The 22,635-nt window shown below is 35.3% G+C and overlaps 1 protein-coding gene across 30 annotated transcripts in view; it reads right to left on the reverse strand.

Moving 5' to 3' along the window:
* FER (FER tyrosine kinase) overlaps positions 1 to 22,635 on the reverse strand; it is a 439,939-nt gene that overhangs the window by 270,496 nt on the left and 146,808 nt on the right. Inside the window, exon 1 of one of the 30 annotated variants that reach the window (XM_070569595.1) lies at positions 16,359 to 16,640. The exons of the other annotated variants lie outside the window; for them this stretch is intronic. Coding sequence (XP_070425696.1) covers positions 16,359 to 16,496 — 138 coding nt within the window. The 5' untranslated portion in view covers positions 16,497 to 16,640. Of the gene's footprint in view, positions 1 to 16,358; positions 16,641 to 22,635 lie in introns of those variants that run through there. 30 annotated transcript variants of the gene reach the window in all.

Consider the following 22,635-nt stretch of genomic DNA (forward strand, 5'->3'; position numbering starts at 1 on the left):
CATGACTTTAGCTTACTCCTGGATTCTTCTTTGCCACTGTTCTCTACATAGCCCCAGAGTCTTCTTTGGAAAAAGGCAAACTAGATCATTTCACTCCACTGCTTAACATCTTTGAATGGCTCCCCTACTGACTTCATGATAAAATCCCAATTCACACACAAAGGGTTTTCCATAATATAAATCTTACGTACTTATTCAATGCCATCTCTCACCACTCTGCCTCTCATGCCTATAATATGGTTATATATAAATACTGAAGATTTAGAATGCACAATATTTTCTCTTACCTGAGTAAAACATGATGTTTCTTCCCTTTCCTGAAATGCTACCCCCGCCCCCCTTTTTTTTGGCCTGGCCACCTCTTACCCCTCCTTTAGACCCAAAGCAGACATCCAAAATTCTACCCTCAGATCTGGCACCCCAAATATGGGGTATCCTTCTTATGCACTCTGATAGCACCCAGCATTTACTCTCATAGAACTCACCATACTCGTTATAATCATCTGTTAACTTGGCTTTCGCTAAACTGTGAGCTCCTTGAGGACCAGGACTTTACCTCATTCAGCACTGTATACAAAGCTAGGACAGTGCATATGGGGTATACTGCACCTTCCAAAATGGCCAAAACAATATCTCCATCACACATGCTCTTCTTACAATAAAGACATCAACACTCCTTCCATTCAGAAGTGGGGTCTGTTTCCCCCACTTGAATTTCGGTGGCATGTGACTATGGTAGAAGTGACACTACATGACTTTCAAAGCTAGGTCATAAAACGGGCTTCCTCCTGGTTCTCTTGGGACACGCACTCTTGAGTCTAGCCACCCCAAGCTATAAGGGAGATCATTCAGTCCACCCAGACCCACAAGTAGATGAAAAGAGCTCAGGTGAGCAACCAGCCAGCAACACCCAAGTTGCCAGTCATGTGAGTGAACCATCTTGGAAGTAGATCCCAAGGCCTCTAGTCCAGCTGTTCCATTTAATGACACATGAAGCAGAAATGACCCTTCCACATTGAACTCCTACCAAATGGAGATTTCATGAGCAAATTAAATGACTGCTGTTGTTTTAAGTCTCTAAGTTCTGCAGTGATCTATTACACAGCAGTAGATGATCAGAACAGAGCCTGTCACGTAGGACACAAACACAAGCATGCACACGCTGTTCATACATGCCCAACACACACTTACACATATACACAAACTTTGGTGAATCAATGAATAAATTTCCCAAATCAAATTTACTCCACAAGTTGGATTTGGTAGATACAGCAGAGAACAATTTCCAAATATTGTAATCAGGATACTTAAATTATCTTAGCCTTCTTTATTATAAAATAGAAAGAGAGAGAGACAGAGAGAGAGAGAGAAAATCAAACAAAAGAAATATACAGCTTAAGGTAAATGCCCTTGTAATCACCACTCAGCTTGAGAAACAGACTTTTACTAAATACTACAGGCCTCCATGTGACCTGTATCAGTCACAACCAGCTGCATCCCTCCCTCCAAAGTAACTACCTTCAGGTCTTCTACGGAAATCACTTACTTGCATTATTTTTACCCTTCAGTGTGCATCCTTAAACACTATAGTTTAGTTTTGACCATTTAAAAAATTTTCTTTAATGTATCTTTAAGCATATTTTAATCTATAATTTCCCTTTCCAGCCTTATATTTTCCTTACAATTTAAGTGTTTAAAAATCTAGGCTTTTGACCCATATAGTTTTCCACAGCTGGATTTTGATTATTTCATACTCACAGGGCAGACCAGGATGTCCTCTGTCCTCTTTCCTACAAACCAGCAACTGGGATCAGAGGCTAGGTCAGACTCAAATCCAATACATTTAGTGAGTTCATGGTGGCATACATCAGGAGACAAGGTCTAGTTGTCTCTCTTCTTGTGATGTCAGCAGTTGTTCATGTTCAATGTTTATATCCACTATTTTGTTGGGTATTGCAAAATGGTGGTATTCTTTCACATTCTATCACTTCTTTTCCCTTTATTAGTTGGAATATTTCTGTAAAAAGATGCTTCCCCTCATCTATTATTTGGTTAACCAGTAAGACAGTTCATATAGAAAAGACAGGATAAATGTTTCACTATTTTATATGAATATATTTTCAAAATTCAGAGAGTCTTTGAAACATAAGCAAATTAAAGACAAATCTTAAGTATATTCATTAATGGGATAATAATGATGCTGGTGGGGATGATGATGAAGATAAAAATAAGCAGAGCTGATACTATATACCAAATTTTTTTTTTTTTGGTGAGGGAGATTGGCCCTGAGCTAACATCTCTTGCCAATCTTCCTCTTTTTGCTTGAGAAAGACTGTCACTCAGCTAACATCTGTGCCAATCTTCCTCTATTTTGTATGTGAGACACTGCCACAGCATGGCTTGATGAGGAGTGCATAGGTTCATGCCTGGGATCAGATCTGTGCACCCTGGGCCACCAAAGCAGAGCAAACGAACTCAACCACTATGCCACTGGGCCAGCCCCTAAATAACAAACTTTTTTAAAGAACTTTACATATATTAACTCACATAATCCTCACAACTCTATGAGGTTAGTAAGCTTATTTTTTCTTTTTCACAGATGAGGACATTGAACACAGTAAGTAGTTAAGGCAAGATAGAGGTTGGGTAATGGACCCTACAAACATTTAAAGGTGGCCCACAAATTTTTAAAAAAAAAAGGTATTCTCAAATTCATTCATGTATTTCTATGGTATCTTACAGGATAATTCGCATTTAGTACCATAATATTTAGCTATGCGACAAAGAGAAAAACTTAGAAAGTGGATCATCAAGTACTGAATCTACACTAAATCTACCTCTAGTTATCTATAACTCTTTTAAATTATTTTCCTTGGTCATCTTTATTTTCCCATCTCTCTTTGGATAAGAAGTTTTAATTCAGGTAGATGTTCTAAGTTCCTTTCTTCCACCTAATGTGTCCAAATTCCTAATACGAAATTCAATATACTAAGGTCTTTTTCTGACTCAAGAAAAGCCATACTTTCTTTTACTGACTTAAGAAAATTCCTATTTACTTTTCTGATTCAAAACAGTCATTCCACCTATAGCCTCAAATAAAACTAGTACATTATGGTATCTTATTGCACTGATATAAACTATGTTATTAAATATAAGATAAATTGTAATGATTGTTTTGCAAAGGTAACATGAGAAATTATCTCTAAGATCTTTCATTAAAATAACATTTTCTAAATGTCTGCTGAGATATACAGCTCTAGAGCTACCACATAAAGTAATAATCTCTGCCTCAGAACAAAGTAACTTAACTGGGTCTTTACAATTTAATGTATATAGATATTTATCCTACCATTTACTCATGTTTACTTGTAAAAATTATTCTTCAGAAGTCCTTTTATTTGAATTACAAAAATACCATAATACTATAAAAGATTTTAAAGAACAATCAAGATACTGACTAGCACATTGTACATACTTCTCATTATTTTAAAACTTTTACATAAGAGTGAACAAGTTAAAATTATAAGAAAAACTGTATCAGCCAATAAATTCTTAGCAAAGCAATTCAACCAGCAAAGTACTCAAGCACATGGAAACATCTGACTAGTAAAGATTCTTGAAAAACTAAGTTTAAATAAAATTGTATTTTTAAGGAACTACATTCAAATCTGCTGGAAATAACTTTGACTCTACAGCTTATCCTCAAATTCTCTTAACTTTAACAAAAAGCAATGTTACTTAGATAACATTAGATATAAAAAAATAGCAAGAATTCATTATTTTGAAAGCATGTTGAAGAGAGAAAAGAAATGAAGCAAAATATAATTCATATAGATTTAATACTAATCATTTGGCCTTAATATTAACTAGAAAGGCTAAAAGAGTAAAGAAAATGCTTTCTTAACCAATTTTGCTTTTACATAAACAATGCTTACACAAACCACGACAGAAAAAAAATGTACAAGTACACAGATTAAAACTCATCTGGCTAGTCTATATGAGAACTATTACAATTTCATACGTACTTCTGCCTTCTAGAGGCATGTCCCAGTTCATTAAAATCACTTGGTGGATTGATGCAGGAATATAATTTCACCAGAAATAAAACACATAGTTCTCTTAATAAGACATTTGAAGGATATGTGAATGATGACACCAACCACGACAGAAAAAAAATGTACAAGTACACAGATTAAAACTCATCTGGCTAGTCTATATGAGAACTATTACAATTTCATACGTACTTCTGCCTTCTAGAGGCATGTCCCAGTTCATTAAAATCACTTGGTGGATTGATGCAGGAATATAATTTCACCAGAAATAAAACATATAGTTCTCTTAATAAGACATTTGAAGGATATGTGAATGATGAATCCGTGTGGGATGGCTGTTTGTGATTAGCTAACTGGACTATTAATTCAAGTACAGTTATTACATTTACCAAATAATTAAGAATAATTTTTCACTTGAGACTTAAACAGTATTTCACTTTCTTCATACTGAGTATACCAATGAAGAATATGAATCTTTTCTAATATGAAAAGTTAAATATGAGTCATTAAAAGAAACATGGGATATTCTACTACAAAGAATTACCTCAAACATAGAGAAAACATTTAATATACTTTTGGACATTGAATTATGAAGTTGACATAATGTTCTACAAAATGTTCAAACTATTAGTAATATGCCAACAAATGTATTTTTCATACATAATTCTCAACAATCTGATTTCCTAAATATTTATTATCATTCCTTGAGTTGCTGATAAATGTTTATTTTGGCATGTAATATTAAAAGTAAATTTAAAATAATCTAAAACTTTATTTAAAACTTGTCTTTTGGGGAAAAAATATATATATTACTTAAAAAAAGTTCTCCTTGAACAGTTTAGTGGTTACCAGAGGGGAAGGGAGTTGGGGGGTGGACAAAAGGGTGAAGGAGCACACCTCTACGGTGACTTACAAATAAGAATGCACAACTTGAAATTTCACAACATTATAAAGTATTATGGCCACAATAAAAAAAAACTAAAAATAATGGATGTTAACTGGAAAAAAAATTAAAAGTTCTCTTTAATGTTTTTGTTATAAAAGCAATACAAAGACAAAAATAACAAATTGCCAGCAATATTATATTGGTTGGCACATTTTTTCTGCAAACAGCCAGATAGGAAATATTTTAGGCTCACAGGCCATATTGTCTCTGTCACCACTAATCAACTCTGCCGATGTAGTGCTGCAGCATGAAAGCAGCCATAGACAATACATCAACAAATGAGCATGGCCGTGTTCCAATAAAACTTTATTTATGGACACTGAAATCTGAATTTCATATAATTTTTACATATCACAAAATATTATCCTTCTTTTGATCTTTTTTAATCATTTAAAAATGCGAAAATAATCCTTAGCTTATAGGCTACAGGTAGCAGGCCAGATTTGTCCCATGGGCAATCGTTATCTAACCTCTGTTACATTACATTACTTAAATTATAGAAACTATACCACAGAGGCTATCTAAGCAAATGTTAAGAGGACAGATTTCTGGAGGCAGATTGAGGAGGTTCAAATCCTGGCTCCACCACTTCAAATCTATACGAGCTTGGACAAGTTGCCTAACTTTCTTTATACCAATTTCCTTCTCTGTAAATTGGGAATAATAATAGCACTGCCTATTAGGAATAATAATAATTCTACCTAATAGGGCTGCCACAAGGATTAAATGTGGCATGGAAAGGACTTAGCAAAGCTCCTGGCATCCAATAACTAGAAAATCTTCTCTAAATATGCTGCTGCTGCCATAATCAAAATACAGGAAAAGTTCTACCTCAGAAAAGTATGCAGTAGAATATACAAAGATATTCTACTTCCAAATTTCTACAGGCAAAATTAGAAAAAATATGTTTTAAAAAATAGTCATAACATTTCAGAACTGGGAGATACCATAAAGATAATCTTGCTTCACCAGAAGCTCAGAGATATTTATGGTCCAACTCTGAGTTAGAGTCAAAACCAGGACTATAATCAAGTGTCTCCATCTATATCATAAACCAAGAAATTCCTCCATTCATTGTACCTTTGCAGCAATTAAGCATACATTTATTGACCAAAATTTAGACAACATTCCTTTTTTTTCTGCTTTTTCTCCCCAAATCCCCCCAGTACATAGTTTTATATTTTAGTGGGTCCTTCTAGTTGTGGCATGTCAGACACCGCCTCAGCATGGCTTGACGAACAGTGCCATGTCCGCGCCCAGGATCCAAACCAGTGAAACCCTGGGCCGCCAAAGCAAAGTGCGCCAACTTAACCACTCGGCCACGGGGCCAGTCCCGTCATTCCTTTTTGAAGAGTTTGGGAAAGAGTTCTTGGGAAGTATGAGGTCAGGAGTTGGCAAAAACTATTCCAGGCATGCAAAATGGCACAGTGATTAACAGCAAAACTGGTAGCAAAGCTGACGTTACATTTCAGCTGCTTGACCACTTGCCCTTGGACAGATTTACTTAATATCTTTAGGGCTCACAGAGTAGGTACTCTAAAAATATTTGAATGAAAGGCCACAAGAACTAGCTTCTCTCAAACTTAAGGGTCTCACTCACAATCAAAGCTTCAACTTTTGAAAACTTTCTTGATAATTAAAGAGAAGATATATACAAGCTGTAATGTGTTGGATGTGGCCCCCCAAAAGAATGTCCACCCAGAACCTGTGAATGTGACAGCACTTAAAAAAAAAAAAAAGCTTTTGCAGATCTAATTAAATTAAGAATCTCAAAATGAGATTGTTCTGGATTATTCAGGTAACAAAAGTCCACTGAAAAAAGTCCTTATATGAAGACTTAAACAGAAGAGGAAAAACACAAAATAGAAAGCAATGAGAAGAAGGAGGTAGAAATTGGGGTGATGGGTCTACAAGTCAAGGAGTATCAAAGATTGCCAGTAGTCCTAGGAAGCTAGGAGGGAGGCAAGAACAATTCTCACTCAGAGTACCCAAAAGGAACCAACTCTGCAGACACCTTGATTTTGGACTTCTGGCCTCCAGAACCGTGAGACATTAAATTTATGTTGTTTTTCAGCCACCAAGTTTGTGATAATTTGTTATAGCAAGTACAGGAATTAATACACAGCTGACAGAATCACTGGATATTCACCGTGTAAAGTAATCATCAGCTACCCTAAAAGTCACATACATACACAAAAACTGACCCTTTTGTGAAGTCTATTAATCAGGAAAACTGATCAAAAATTGTGCTATTCTCATAAATTCTACACAGTGAGATTAAAAAGTACATATAGGTACTTTTTCATCTTTCATTTCTCACTTCAGTTTTTAGAACCTTATCTCTGACTAGAACAACATCGTGCCCCAAAATCCACCGTCAGAAGGATAGCTGCAGTCCCAAAGACAGTTTTTCTCAGCAGGAACCCTGATAATTTCAGAAACTATACAGCACTATTTGCAGCTCAGCAGTAGCAAGGGCACAGGAGTTTCTTCCTCTGGCTTTTCCTTCACCTTCAGTGCAGCAGCTAGAACACTGGCTAACTTTTATATTTGCTTTGCTAGCATCTATTTTCACACTAATTAGCACATGTGGTTTGAAGTTTCTTTTCATATTTTGGGGTCCAATATTGTTTCCAACAATAAGGCGCTGGCAAAGAAAGAAGGAATTTCAAAGGCAACTAATTCCCAAGACAAAAATAAACTGATCAATATAAGTCTACGTAGATAGGGCATGTATTAAAAAGACTGAAAAGAAGTATAAAAATTATACTACAGTTGGCTACAGTTTTTATTCTATCACATTTTTTTCATAGAGCAGTCATATAATGAAACTATTTCATAGAGAATCAATGGTAGAAAGAACCTTCTAAGCTAGAGATTTTCTACTTCAACCTTCTCACTTCATAATAGACGAGAAAATGGAAGTTAGAGGCGGTGAAATGACTTGCCCCATGACATACAAATGACGACAAAGCTAACTCCACCTTTACTCCCCTTTCCACTATAACATATTGTCTAGATTACATCCAGAAAGTCAATTAAATGCTGAGCAGTGGTCACTTATTCAAAAATTTAGGGAGTTGGGGGGAAGGCTCTAATTACATTGAAGTTGAATTGTTACATTGAAACAATTATTACATTCAAATTTATAACATTCAATATAAAACTGTGGTTCATTTACACCTAAAAAGTGATGCACTATTTTGAATACCACATCTGAAGAATATAATAAAAACAGAAATAAGCCAGTAAAACAATTAAAAATAACTATAAGACTGAAAAATGCTGCTAATATGAACATACGAGCATGCACATAAAGAAACACACAGAGATATTTGGGGCCTGGAATGGTGAAAGGTTAGATATGACTGAAAACTACAAAATATTAATGACAGATAAAATGAATTTTTTTTTTTTTTTTTTTTTTTTGGTGAGGAAGATTAGCCCTGAGCTAACATCTGTGCCTATCTTCCTCTATTTTCTATGAGACACTGCCACAGCATGGCTTGATGAGCAGTGCATAGGTCCACACCCAGGATCTAAACCTGCAGACCTCAGGCCACTGAAGCAGAACACACGAAATTAACCAGTTCACCACCAGGCCAGCCCCTCATTTTTTTTTTTTCATTAAAGATAAAACACTAAGATAGGGAGAGACCTTTGAATACAGACACAGGAAAGTTTGGATCTATATTTCAGAAATGTTTCATTCAGTGGTTTACAAACTCACTAAATCTCAAAGAACTTCAGTGAGAAGCCAAACGATTTTTTTGTTAAGTATTGTCAAATACATGAATAAAACTGAGAGTGCTATCACTTTTGCTAAAGTTTTAAGGACTATGTCAAAGAGGACGACCATAGCATATCACTTGAAGTCTGTGTTGAAAATAAAATTGACCTACTTAGGTCAATTAGAAAATGGCTCTAACACTGAAGGTAGTTAACACTCGAGCACAACCTACGAGCCAAGCACCACGTACCTGTACATGCACTGTTCTGTACATTTAATTGTCTGTAGCACTATATAGCAGGTCCTGTTATTCTCATTTTATAGATTAGAAAGCCAAAGTTTGGAATAGTTAAATAACTTCTCCAGGGACAATAACAACAAGTTCTTACCCAGAATACTAATTCCTACATTCACACCTGTAATGTAATCTAAAATCAAATCATTTCTTCTCTTCCCTACATTGATTGAGCAGTAACAAAATAATTTATAGAACTAAAGAAATTAACATCTAAAATTTTTTTAAATCAGCTTCACTGATATAACAATTATACATAGATTCAAAAAAATTACACATAAAATTTCTTGAGGCTTTAAGGGAACAAAAAAATCAAATACCTAATTATGATATCTTAAAACTTTACTAGAAACTCAGAATTTTTAAAAGAATAGCTTACTTTGGAACTAAATGGCACTAATGAGATGCCTCATTTGGCCATATCTTAAAAAGGGGTTATCTGCACCAAACAAATTATGTATTTCGGTATTCTTACACAGTTTAAAATGAACATAATTTGACCTTATCTTGCTGAGTCAAGGCTATAAGACTCAGTTTTGGAATCATTCCATCTGTATTTTGTACCTTTTTTTCCCGCCAGAATCCTCCCCTGGTGTTAAAATATGGATTATCACCTCTTGCTACCGACAATGCCTGACTCCACTCCCCCACCTCTCCTCCATATGCCACACCTGCACTCACTATTTACCACTTACTGTTTCTAATCTGCAGTACTCTGAGAAATCACAAAAATAAAAATGAGTAAAAAGTTCTAAGATTCTTAAAGCACATGATCTTTATTATGTGAACTTAGTTACATTCATCTGTGAAATCCAAATAGATTATTTTTTTCTCCTACTTTTACTTTCAGAGTAGAGGTCGAAGAGAAAATGACCTATGGAGAAAACTGGTGTTACTCTACTTGTTTTTAAGTGTAAAACTATACCTGCATGCCTTAAATGTGGGTGGCATTTCCCTGGAAAAAGGTACTGCCAAATCTAATGGTCTCTATTCAGTTTTCATTTTATTTGAGCTCTGTGGAAGGCAGAATTCCATCCTGGAAAGAAGGTACTGCCAAATCTAATGGTCTCCAATCACTTTTCATTTTATTTGACCTCTGTGGAAGGCGGAATTCCAAGCTGATCTCCAAGATTCCCACTCTTTGGTGTACACATCCTGGATGATCCCTGAGACAGTGAATATGATGGTTTTACTCCCCATGTTTACATTGTTATATGACACAGATGACTTTAAGAAAGGGAGATTATTCTGAGTGAGCCTGACCTAACCAGGTGAGCCCTTAAAAAAGACTGTCCTCTTCCTGAAGGGAGAGATTCAGTGTGAGGAAGAGTCTCCGTTGCTGGAGGGTGCTACATAGCATGGTATTTTGCTGGCCTCTGAGGGCTAAAGTGGCCCCCCAGTTGACAACCAGCAAGGAAATGAGAACCTCAGTCCTACAACTGTAAGGAAGTGAATTCTGCCACAATCACATGAGCTCAAAGAGAACCCCCAAGTTCCAGATGAGAATGCAGCCCAGACAACAGCTTAACTTTAATCTCATAAGACCCTGAGCAAAAAACTCAGGAATGCCATGCCTGGATTTCTGACCCACAGAAAGGATGAGGTTTTAAGCCATTAAGTTTGCAGTAGTCTGTTACACCGTATGGAAAACTAATACAAGCTCTCTTGGCATTTGCCTCTTACTGATTGCTCCTTTCCTGAAATTCTTCGTTGTGTGGTATTTGTTCTCTTGGATCTCCTCCTTTCTCTCTCATCACTCCTTAGTCTCCATTGTAAGCCTTACTTGCACTACCCACTTGGTGTTCCCTAAGCTTCCAGTCTTAGCCTTTTCTTCATATTTCCTGTGTGATCTCTTTCATTTTTTATCAAATGTTTGTTGAACAATTATGATGTCCCAGCCACTAATCCAGGTTCTAGGGAGCTATCAGTGAAAACACAGAAAAGAATCCCTTCTCCCGTGGAGGTTTCACAAATGACTCCTTAGTCAGTGAAAATCAACACAGACTTGTCTCCTGTGTTCTAGATGCAAATGGACAACTGAACTTAATATTTTGCCCTGCGCTTTCAAATGAATCTGTATATACACCCATCCTTCCCTCCCTCCCTCTCTTCGGGAGATGGCTTGCCTTCTCTTCTAGGTCAACTCCTCTACCTATCGTATGATGCCCTTCCATTTTCTTTAAAGACCACTCCATTAATTGCTCCCTTTAGCCTCTCTTTCATCTGACTCTTCAACATCCTCCTCTCAACTGATTCCTGTAAGCAAAGTCATCTGTAATTCTATAAATGAAATTCTGCAACTGAAACTCATCTGTTATGCTACATCTACTAATTCTGTGAGCAATGTCATCTCTCCCTTCCTTTTTAAAACTTAAAAACTAACACTTTCCTGACCCAGTGCATCCTTCAAACTACCACATTATTACTGTTTCCCTACTTACCCAAAATTCTCCTTAGTGTACATTTGCCAACCCTGGTGGTCTACTAGTTAAGATTCAGCCCTCTCACTGCCACAGCCTGGTTCATTTCCCGGTTAGGGAACCGCACCACCCATCTACCAGTTGTTATACTGTGATGGCTGCATGTTGCTGAGATGCTGAAAGCTATGCCACCAGTATTTCAAATACCAGCAGGGTCACCCATGGTGGACAGGTTTCAGCAGAGCTTCTAGACTAAGATAGACTAGGACAAAGGACCTGGCCAATCACTTCCAAAAACAGCGGCCATGAAAACCCTATCAATATCAGTGGAGCATTATCTGATATATCGCCTGAAGGATGGAGCAAAAAGGCCAGGCAGGGTTCCACTCTGCTGTACACAGGGTCGCTAGGAGTCAGAATCGACTTGACAGCACAAACAGCAACAAAAAAAGTGTACATTCATTGTCTTCTCTAATTATTATAATTATAATTATTTAGTGCATTCTTTTGTATAAAGCAAAGGGCGAGGGAATTTTCCTGCCTGATCACATTTAATCATTATAACAACAATAAAACATAATTACTATTATGCCCATTTTACAAATGAGGAAACTCAGAGAGGTGAAGTGACTTGTCTGAGGTTCAACATTCTGTACTTAAAGAGAGCAATCTATTTTTGTGTGCTTCAAGATTTTGTTTTCTTTTCAAAAAGAAGATTTGAAGCAGCCAATGCTTTCCTGCTACCACAAACAAAACAAATAGTCAATTTTTACTAATTATTGCAGGACATATACCTTTATAACATTAGTAATGTATATACACTTTACCTGCTGTGATTGAGTAAAAACACTAAAAACCATTTCATGCCCTTCCTCTTTCGCCTGTCTCCTCAGGGACACTATAGTCTATATTTTAGGATGAATTTTCATCATATATTCAATGTTCTCATACGTCTGTACGCACGTCTCTCAATCAGAATAAAGTTTATGTAAATAATATTTTTTAAATTCATAAGAAAACATAACAAAAAGCAAACTATAAAGACCCCAGTGATTTGGCTAAATGTTAGATATAGAGTCTAAAGTATTCACTTATCCTCTATGCTCTTTTTTCTTTTATAATTTTTTTTTTTTTTTTTTTTTTTTTTTAAAGATTTTATTTTTTCCTTTTTATCCCCAAAGCCCCCCGGTACATAGTTGTGTATTCTTCGTTGTGGGTTCTTCTAGTTGTGGCATGTGGGACGCTGCCTCAGCGTGGTCTGATGAGCAGTGCCATGTCCGCGCCCAGGATTCGAACTAACGAAACACTGGGCCGCCTGCAGCGGAGCGCGCAAACAACCACTCGGCCACGGGGCCAGCCCCTTTTCTTTTATAATTTGACCACACTTTCTATCACTTCCACTCTCTCTCATTCTCTTCTTTAACAGTAAAAACAGTTTTAATATATGTATACTTTCAAGGGAGACACCATATAAAAATTACATCATCATAGCTAAAATAAATCTTTTGTCAGAAATTAATTAGAAATTGAGCATATAAAGCAATAATCTAAAATTATACAATTAGCAAGGACAATCTGAAATATGTACGATTACCTTGTTTTCTCTTAAGATTTGTAATAGCCCTTAAAATCCCTACAATCTTTGTTTTCATTCTTGTGAAAAAGATTAAGTCCCACAATAAATCTCAAGAACTCATCAATTTAACTATTTTCATAAATACTGTTATCACATGACCAAACACTGAAATATGTTATAACTTTAAAACATGCTGTGAAATGTTGTCAATCTGCAAGGGTAATTAAGTCTTTCTAAGAATTCAACTAGAAACTAGGGAACTGGGGAAGGAAGAACATCATGCCTTCAAAAGACACATACTTATAAAGGCAAAATGTGGTAGCAAGATCTTTAAATATTAGAATCTACAATGTCTACTGAAGCACTAAAATTCTTCTACCTTGATAAACTTAGTGCCACACAAGCTGCTATGGTCTGGAAGCAAGTACCTTCTAGGAGATAGAGGCAAACAAATAAATAACGATGAAAACACCAGTACTGAAAAAATATGCTGAGTCATTTTTTCTATTTTCACTAAAATTTTACTTACCCTTTCAACCAGAATTGCATTCAGCTATACATGGCAGAAATACGTCCAAAATTAACCTACCTAAATAAGGTTTCACTTTTCTCATGAAACAAGAAGTCTGTAAAGTGAGCAGTTCAGAACTGGTACCAGTTACTCAAGAGGGACAACAAGGGCCGAAGAGCTTCCTTCCATCTTTCAAAAGAGTCTCTTCACCTAAGCTTGCTTACCAGTTACCATCCTTCAGTTAATACCATTTTTAAATTGATGAACATAGAAATTAAGGTTTTAGATGAGTCTTCCACATGAATGCTAAAGTCATCCCAAATGGCTAAAGGCAGAAAAAGAGAGAATGAACCAGAAAACACATTCTTTGATAAATGACGAGGAAGGAACAGAAGTATGAAAGAGTTCATCAATGAGAAGGAGTAAATGTAGTACAACCAAATTGTACAAGCCTTGAAAACACAGAGGCTTCTGCATAAGGGTGGATAAAGGCAGCACTAAGGGCCACTTCTCAACACTGGACTACAGGGGGATACAGGAGAATGAGTAATTTTCTCTTGAAAAGGTGGTTTGCTTACCAGAATAAGATTCCAGAGGGCACAATAAAAAATTCTGAGAAGATGGAGAGCTGTAAAAGGATGCTTTAGGGAAGTGAAAATACAGTAAAGAATGGATCTGCCATATACAATACAGAATTAATATGAAACACAACTTAAAGGAGACAGCAGATGGGCAGCAAGAGCAATATAAGAGATGAAAGCTTACAGAAGACTAACTAGGCCTGGACCAGGTCCCACCTCCAGGGGAATCTGCGTTTCTCATAAAAGGGAAGGTTCCTGCCTAAAATTAGCCCTCAAGAGTCAGTATGCATCTTATGGTAATAAGGATTCATTGGAGACATCATAAAATAATATCAGAGAGTAAAAACCAAAGAAGCCAGAACATCCCTATGAAAGGAAGATAAATAGTGACTCCGTTAGAATACAAAACCCTCGTCTGATCAGTTCAGGTATGGAATCACCACATAAGCTAATATATGTGAATCTAAATATGTGTGTGTCTGAGTGTAAAAACATCTGACTAAGAAGACTGACAATGATAAATACTTAAATGTTTAAAAGGATATTTATAGATTTATCATAAGTCAATCTCATTACATTTAGGTAAGCATTAGCTAATAACCAAAGATAAATCATCATGTTTACGGGTGGAAGTTCACAGGTATGAGAGTTCAATAAGTATTTACCTGTTAAATTGTTTTAAAATTTCAAGACAGTATACATCCCTATATTTAATGTCTTCCTGAGAATGGTGTCTGTCGGCCATCAAGATAAAAACTGTTATCCTATTTACTTTAGGATAATGGAGGAATAATGTAGGAATTTACATAAAATAGTTAAATAATAAAATTTTAATCTTTTCCACTTTTTTTGAAAACATGCAGTAGAACTGACACAAAAGAAAAGAAACAAGAGCAAAAGAGGATTAAAAACAATTTCAAAAACAAGAAACAAAAGGCATAAAATTGTTTTGAAAAAATGATATGTAAAAAAATAAAAATAAAGAAAAATATCAAATAAGGATTATAAAATAATATATATCAGGAAATGAAGAGTGAAAAGGAAGCAAGACTTTATTTTAAAGCTACAGAAAATTAAAGTTGTATAAGTCACTAGCTAGCTGTGAGTCACTAATTATCTCGTGCTTCAGAGACATTGTTATACATAAAATGATAGATTGGACACGGTGACACTAATGGATTCTAGAGTCTCTAATATTTTTATGACTCTATAAATCAAGATAACACAAAACTTACAAATATAAAAGAATGATTCTTATGCTTATGAATAGTATTTACCCAATAACTATAGGACACTAATATTTAGAACATCATAACTTAACTATTGAATTTGGTAACATTAAAATAGGAATTATATGTCTGTTAAACTCTTTTCACATATAAGAAAAAATACATTAAGTTGTTTAATAATTGAACATTCTTTTTTGACATTTACCATTCTTATTTGAAGGTTAGAACTTGTTTTTCCTAATATAGCAAGTCTGGAAGAATGACAGCCTCAAATACAGGGGCATTAATAAGGAACTTGGAGGTGCAGGCAATTAAGTTTAAACTGCAAAATAACATGTAAATATAATTCTTTACTAACACAACAGATGTAAGATAGGACTCTATTTTTCATAGAAACGATATGTTATACATTAAAATATTAATGAATTACTGTATTCCAGGTTACTAACTTAACCATAAAAATTGATTATAAAATTAGTATTGAACTATACATTTACATATCATATTGAAAAGATTTATCAAACATTGCCATTCATTATTTAATACCTATCAAGAAAAATATTATTATTTTCCTCTGCTGACACAAATTGAAAATAAGAAGGTAAAACTGTGCTTATGAGCCAGTACAGAAACTAAAATTTGGAAAACAAAAATCTTAACACCACCAGAAATTTTAAACTGAGCAACGCTTCTCCTCAGATATCCAACAAAACTGCACTCTTTTCCCTTCCCATGTTTTGGAAGAGTAGACAGCACATATTTTTCTCAAATCTGAAAGGTGAATAAAGGAAACAAACAAAATAAAACGGAAATAGAAAACAAGCCACTTTCATTTTTTAATGGGCTTGGCTTGGCATCTGAAGGACAGTATTTCTTCAAAAGAATTCTGTCATATGAAGTAAGTCAAGAAAAATTACTCTTCCCATTTGAAGAAGCAGCATAAAATAGATGATTTGCTGGACTTATAGATAATTTCTGGGCCTGGCTAAAGTAGGCCTGACACAGCCTTCCCCCTTACCTGCTCTCTTTTGAGTTCTGATGTGGAAGGAGAGGAAGCCTCAGAGCTGTACTTTAAAGCACACATTTTACAGCACTGGGATTCAGAACTAGGCTCCAGATTACCCCCACAATAGAAACATGTATTTTTCTTCTCCATCTCAAATCTTAGCCAAGAGCTGGTGATGGTGGGCCCACAGAAGGCAATCTGTCCACAGATGTTCCTGACTGAGCCAAAAGCAAGATAGAAAAGCCACAGGTCTGGATCTCCTATTTGATACTGTCTCCCCCTGTTGGCATGGAAGTATACTAGTCAGTTCTGGATTAAAGGAGTTGATATATCCAACAAATGTTATTGATTTAATGAGCAGTAAAGAGGAAATCTTCATGCATTAAGTGAAGATTCGTTATTTAAGAAATAAGTCTATTTTCTAATTGATTTTTTAATAAAATAACTTGTTTTCTTCTTTACAAACTTGAAGTCTTCTGCTTTAGGAACTTGGATCTTGAGATCTCCGAGAAGATAAGCTTCTAAGCAGTTCTTGAAACAAAACTTGCAAACAGTTGTGTTCCAAAGCTTTTCTTTTTTTTTTAGCAACAGTTTGTTTTTTTTTTTTTGAAGATTGGCTCTGAGCTAACATCTGTTGCCAATCATCCTCTTTTTTATATTCCCCAAAGCCCCCCAGTACACAGTTGTATATCCTAGTTATAAGTCCTAGCTCTTCTATATGTGACACCACCTCATCACGGCTTGATGATTGGTGCTAGGTCCATGCCCAGGATCCAAACCAGCAAACCCTGGGCCACTGAAGCAGAGCATGTGAACTTAACCACTCAGCCACGGGCTCGGCCCCACAAAGTTTTTCTTAATCCAGTGCTTTTTAATTAACTTTACTGAAGTATAACTCTCCAATGTTTTATAATTCTGATTGAAAGAGAAAGCATCTAAATTATGCACAAATGATCTTTACAGTCTCAATAGAAATAAAAATTAGAAATTTCCTTGCAGCAAGAATGTACTGAGCTTAACAATCAATGGGGTGACAGGACTGGAGAAGCAGTAGAGTGTTTGGAATGCTTAAAACCAAAAATGTTTAATCTGAAAACAAGGCTACCATTGTGATAATCTGTTCTATAATAATTTATTAATTGCTATGTAAATCCTTATTTATTCATTCATTTAAAGAAAAGAAGGTACTATGCAACTACTAGATGCCAGATATCATGTTCAGAAACTGTGCAGAACATTCTTTAAAATAGACCAAAGTCCAAGGAACTTTATGAAAACAAATAAGAAAAACTGAAAAAGAGCAAGAGAGATTTACTATACAAAAGTCTTACTCAGGAAAACTTTTCTTGTTCATGATTCTGACATAACATCTTATCTTTTAAACCCTTTGCCTCCCTTTCCAATTTGACGCACTTTAAAAAAGAAATTAAGACTTCTTTCTTTGTATAATTTCCTCTATTTCTCTATTTTAAATATATCCACATTTTGATTTTGTTGTCGGTAAACCATTTATTTTTATATCATGGTATAAGGAAAATGCCCAATTTTATATTCTGAGAATAATTTTATAAAATGTTACATTTAATAAATAATAATAGACAACATGGGGTGGGAACAACTTATGAGCCAGATATTCTTCTAAACATTTTAGGTGGAATATTTTATTTAATCCCCCACAATAACTCTATAATATGGGTTCTATTACAAGCCTTAGTTTATAGATGAGAAAACTGAGGCACAGAAAGGTTAACTAACTTGCCCCAAGTTACATGGCCAATAAGTGGCTGATCCACGATTCAAATCCAATCAACTTTGCTCCAGAGTCTATGCAACTAACTATTATATTATGCTTTTAGGGTTAGGTCTCTGTTCCGCCTCACCAAAAGTATTCTGTTGCCAAAAAGGAGTCTCAAAGGATGCATTAGCAATTTTTAATTTTGTCTTTCTGCTATAGGTTGCTACACTCAAGAAACAATGCATATTGAGTCTCAATATTCTTTCCTTGATCTCACTTTCTTTCCTAGATCATTTTAAACAAATAATTTGTATTTTTATACCTACATAAATTTACTTATATTTTCTTATCTTTATTTCTTATTTCCTGTTTGGTTTTATGTCTTTATTCTTTCAATATTCATTGAGCATTTACTAAGTGCCTGGAATATATCTTCACAAAAAACTATATATTTCTGTATAAAATCACAAAACTTTAAATCTGGAAACAATTTTGGAGATAAAATAAATCAAAATTAATGTTTACAATCAAGGAATATAAAATCTAGAGAAACTAGATTTCTTGCTTCTTGGTCTAGCCCAGTGAAAAGCTAATTCAAATATTTCTCCTATGATCATCTATACCCACTGGATTTGCTCTTCACAACTAGAAAAATTTGATGTGATCTAGATATCTCATTACTAGGTAGTCTTTCAGATCACTTATAAATATAATAAACATAACGGATGCTGTATTAGTGTGCTAGGGCTGCTGTAACAAAGTACCACAAACTGGGTGGCTTAAGACAACAAAAGCTTATTTTTTCACAGTTCTAGAGGCTAGAAGTCTGAAATCAAGGTGTTGGCAGGATGATGCTCCCTCCTGAACTTCTAGGGCAGGATCATTGCCTCTTACGGCTTCTGGTAGACCCAGGCAATCCTTTGCTTGTGACAGCATAACTCCAGTCTCTGTCCCAGACTTCACATGGCTGCATTCCCTGTATGTCAGTCTCTCTCTTCTCTTCTTATAAGGACACCAGTCATAGTGGATTAGAACCTTCCCTAATAACCTCATCTTAACTCGATACATCTACAGATCCTATTTCCAAACAAGGTCGTATTCACAAGTACTGGGTATTAGGATACCAGGGGATAAAATTCAACCCATAACAGATGTGATCATTAATTGCTGAGGCACCTTGATCTTTATACTTTTCCAGTTAAATAAATACCTACCCTTTGATTTCTGATTTTAAACCTTTTCTTGGGCCATGCTAAAAGCATATTTCCCATCCAATGGTGACTTAATATTTAGTAATCTTTGGTAAAGGGAACATTGTCAAAGTCTTTTCTAAAACCTAAGTAGATTATTTTATGTACCCTAATACCTTCATATAAAAGAATTCTTAACAATAATCAGTCAGGCATGATTTCTTCCCTAGAAAATGCTCCCTTTCCCCTAGGAGGTTATTTTATTTAAATATTTGATGACCCTAGTTGTTACTATGAATTCTAAGAGTTTGCCCAATATTCAAAACATATTTACCATGCTTCCTCTATGTGCCAAGTACTGCTCAAGGCTGAGGAAATAGTGATAAACAAAATGGAAGTGCCTGGCTTCTTGGACCTACAGTTTTGGGGACCAGCAGGGATTATAGGGGAAGAAAATACATACTGAAAACATACACACATAAACACTATAATTAAACAGATGCTATATTTAAACATATAAATACACATATTAAAGTAAGTAATGCACAAAAATGCTTAGAAGAAACCTACCACACAGTAAATGTTAGCCAACAAAACAGTAGGAGGAGGAGGAGGAGGAGTAACAGCAGTAGTAATAAAGATACTAAAAGTGCTATGTAAGACACGGAAAAGGGCAACAGGATAAATAATGACGGTTGGAGGTAGAGGGATAATCTGAGAGCCTATTATAATGAAAGTAGATCTCAAAGGAGTGACATTTGAGGTGAAATGAGGAAAAGAAGGCAGTCAGTCACATGAAGAACTGGGGAAAGAGTATTAAGGAGAGAGGAAAAGAGAGGCCCGGAGCTTAGTGTGCTCAAAGGGTAGTAAGATCAGAAAGGCAGAGTGTGGGAGATGAGAAGTGGTGGTAGGCTATGCTGGGGGGATGTAGGCAGAGAAGAGATCATGTAGTTTAGGCCACGATAAGGAATTTTATTCTACTTACATTGGGATGCCACAGGAGAGTCATAAGCAGGTGCTATGTAAGATCACAGTGAGATCATTCTAGTTACTGTGAAGATAATAAAATGTAGGGAGGGCAAGAGAGGAAGCAGGTAGCCTGGCTGAAGCAGTCCAGGCCACAAGTGTGGTATATTTTATTAGGATGATCATAGTGGAGATGCTGACAAGAGGTCAGATTTGGGACATATTTTTGAGGTAGCACCAAGAGAATTTGCTGATGGAGTGGATGTAAGATTTGAGAAACAGTGAACACAAGGGTGATTCCCAAGATTTTAGCTTAAGCTGCTGACTAAAGGTGATGCCCTTAACTAGAAAGTGGAATACTGTGAGAGTGGCCAATTAGAGGGTTTTGATAGTTAAATTTGATATTATCAGTGCAATTACTGAGTGAAATGATCAAATTCTAAGCCAGCCTTTACAAATGAAGTTCACTTTAAGCATGTCTTATTCATGTAAATGAACCGTCATTCCTTATATGTGATACCAGATATAACAAAAATTTCAAAATGATACAAATAATTAAAGCATTATTTTTACATATTCAAGAATAAGTTGCAGGGTTAGGACTTTTGGTAAGAATGTTAAAAATAGAAAACCTTCACATATAAATGTCAAAACTGTATGCATTTATTTAATTTTATTTTTAAAACATAAGGTGAAAAACATCTCTATTTCAGAAATTTGGTTTCTCTAACACTGAGCTCCACCTGCTGGCAACTTCTTATCTTTAGGTTTTACACCATGAAAAACAATTAAAGTATATTAAAGTGGAATACAACCTACAACATACATATACTGAAAAACCACATTTAGGAGACATCATGGTCACTTTTTCTTTCTTTATAGCCGTCATTTACTGACTTTAGCTATATGCCAGGCACTGTGCTAATACACATTTTTATAAATATTATCTCATTAATTTTCAAAACAATTCTATGAGATTTCTATTACTTGCCATATTTTACCAAGGAAATTTATCTCAGAGAGGTTGTGTGACTGCATATGGTCACATAGTTAATAACACAGAGAGGATCTGACCTAAGTTCTCTCTTACTACAAGTCTGTTGGCTTAGCAAACAGGCAACATTGCTTGGATAGAATTTAAACCATAGTGTCAGAAAATTTAGAATTTTAATCTGCCATTCTGATTCTGATCAAATTCCTTAATCCCTTCAAGTTTCAATGTTCTCATCTGAAAAGTAGGAATAACTCCTTCCTAGCAGGATTGTCTGCCAGTAATAATATTTTTTATGTCTAGCACACAGTCAGTTCCTTTCTTCTAGTAATTTTCCTGAAATGCCATAGTAGAGCAACCTAACATATGAGGCTTTAGACTGCCAAATGTTAGTGAATCAAATTAAGTGTCCCTCAAAGTGTCTCTTTGGGGAAATTTTAAATTATAATGGATAGTAAAAAATTTATTAAGAAAAATCCTCCCTCCAAAACAGAACATGTTTCATACATTAGCTAGATTTCTAGCACTCTTTAACTACTTATCTTTAAAATCTAGGGGGCCAGCCCTGTGGCCAAATGGTCAAAGTTCCACCTGTTCCACTTCAGCAGCCCAAGTTAACAGGTTCAGATCCCGGGTGTGGATCTGGTCTACTCATCAGCCAAGCTGTGGAAACATCCCACATACAAAATAGAGGAAAATTTCCACAGGTGTTAACTCAGGCTAATCTTCCTCAAGCAAAAAAAAAAAAAAAAGAGGAGGATTGGCAATGGATGTTAGCTCAGGGTGAATCTTTCTCATCAAAAAAGCAAAAAATCTATAGCAAGAGCGATTATACATAAAGCCAACAACAACAAAAAATCTACAAAGTAAAATTAAGAATAACCAACTAGAAAATAGTGAGACATCAATAAGTAGAATATATCATGAAAATTGCTAGAAAAAGTTAAACACTGACAATTTCCTTTCAACCATTTAATATTTTTCAATCCTAACAAGGGATAAGCTTTGAATAATTTTATGAGGGTTAAGTTCTCACAAACACATAAAAATTATTTTTAATATATAAAATATTTCCAAAAATTTCCAAAGAAAATATAAAAATTTTTTTAAATCAGCTAATAAATTAACTGGTAAATGCTTCTAATCTTACAAATCCACCTTCAAGCAAGTATAGACTATCTGCAATTGAGAACTCTTCACAGGGAATATAATTATCCATTGCATATCCAAACTGCAGCTAAGAAAATGGTACTAAGAGAATTATTAGAAGCACATCCAGTTTATCCATTAGTCTAAGTCCAGATTATATTCTTGGGTAAAATCAATTATAGACAGCTGCATTCTTAGATGTCCACAGAACGTTTTAGTATTGTGGCCTCCTCTTCCACTGAGGGCTTCCAGATTCTG

This window comes from Equus przewalskii, chromosome 13 (genome assembly GCF_037783145.1).
Source record: "Equus przewalskii isolate Varuska chromosome 13, EquPr2, whole genome shotgun sequence".
NCBI classification, from domain to species: domain Eukaryota; kingdom Metazoa; phylum Chordata; class Mammalia; order Perissodactyla; family Equidae; genus Equus; species Equus przewalskii.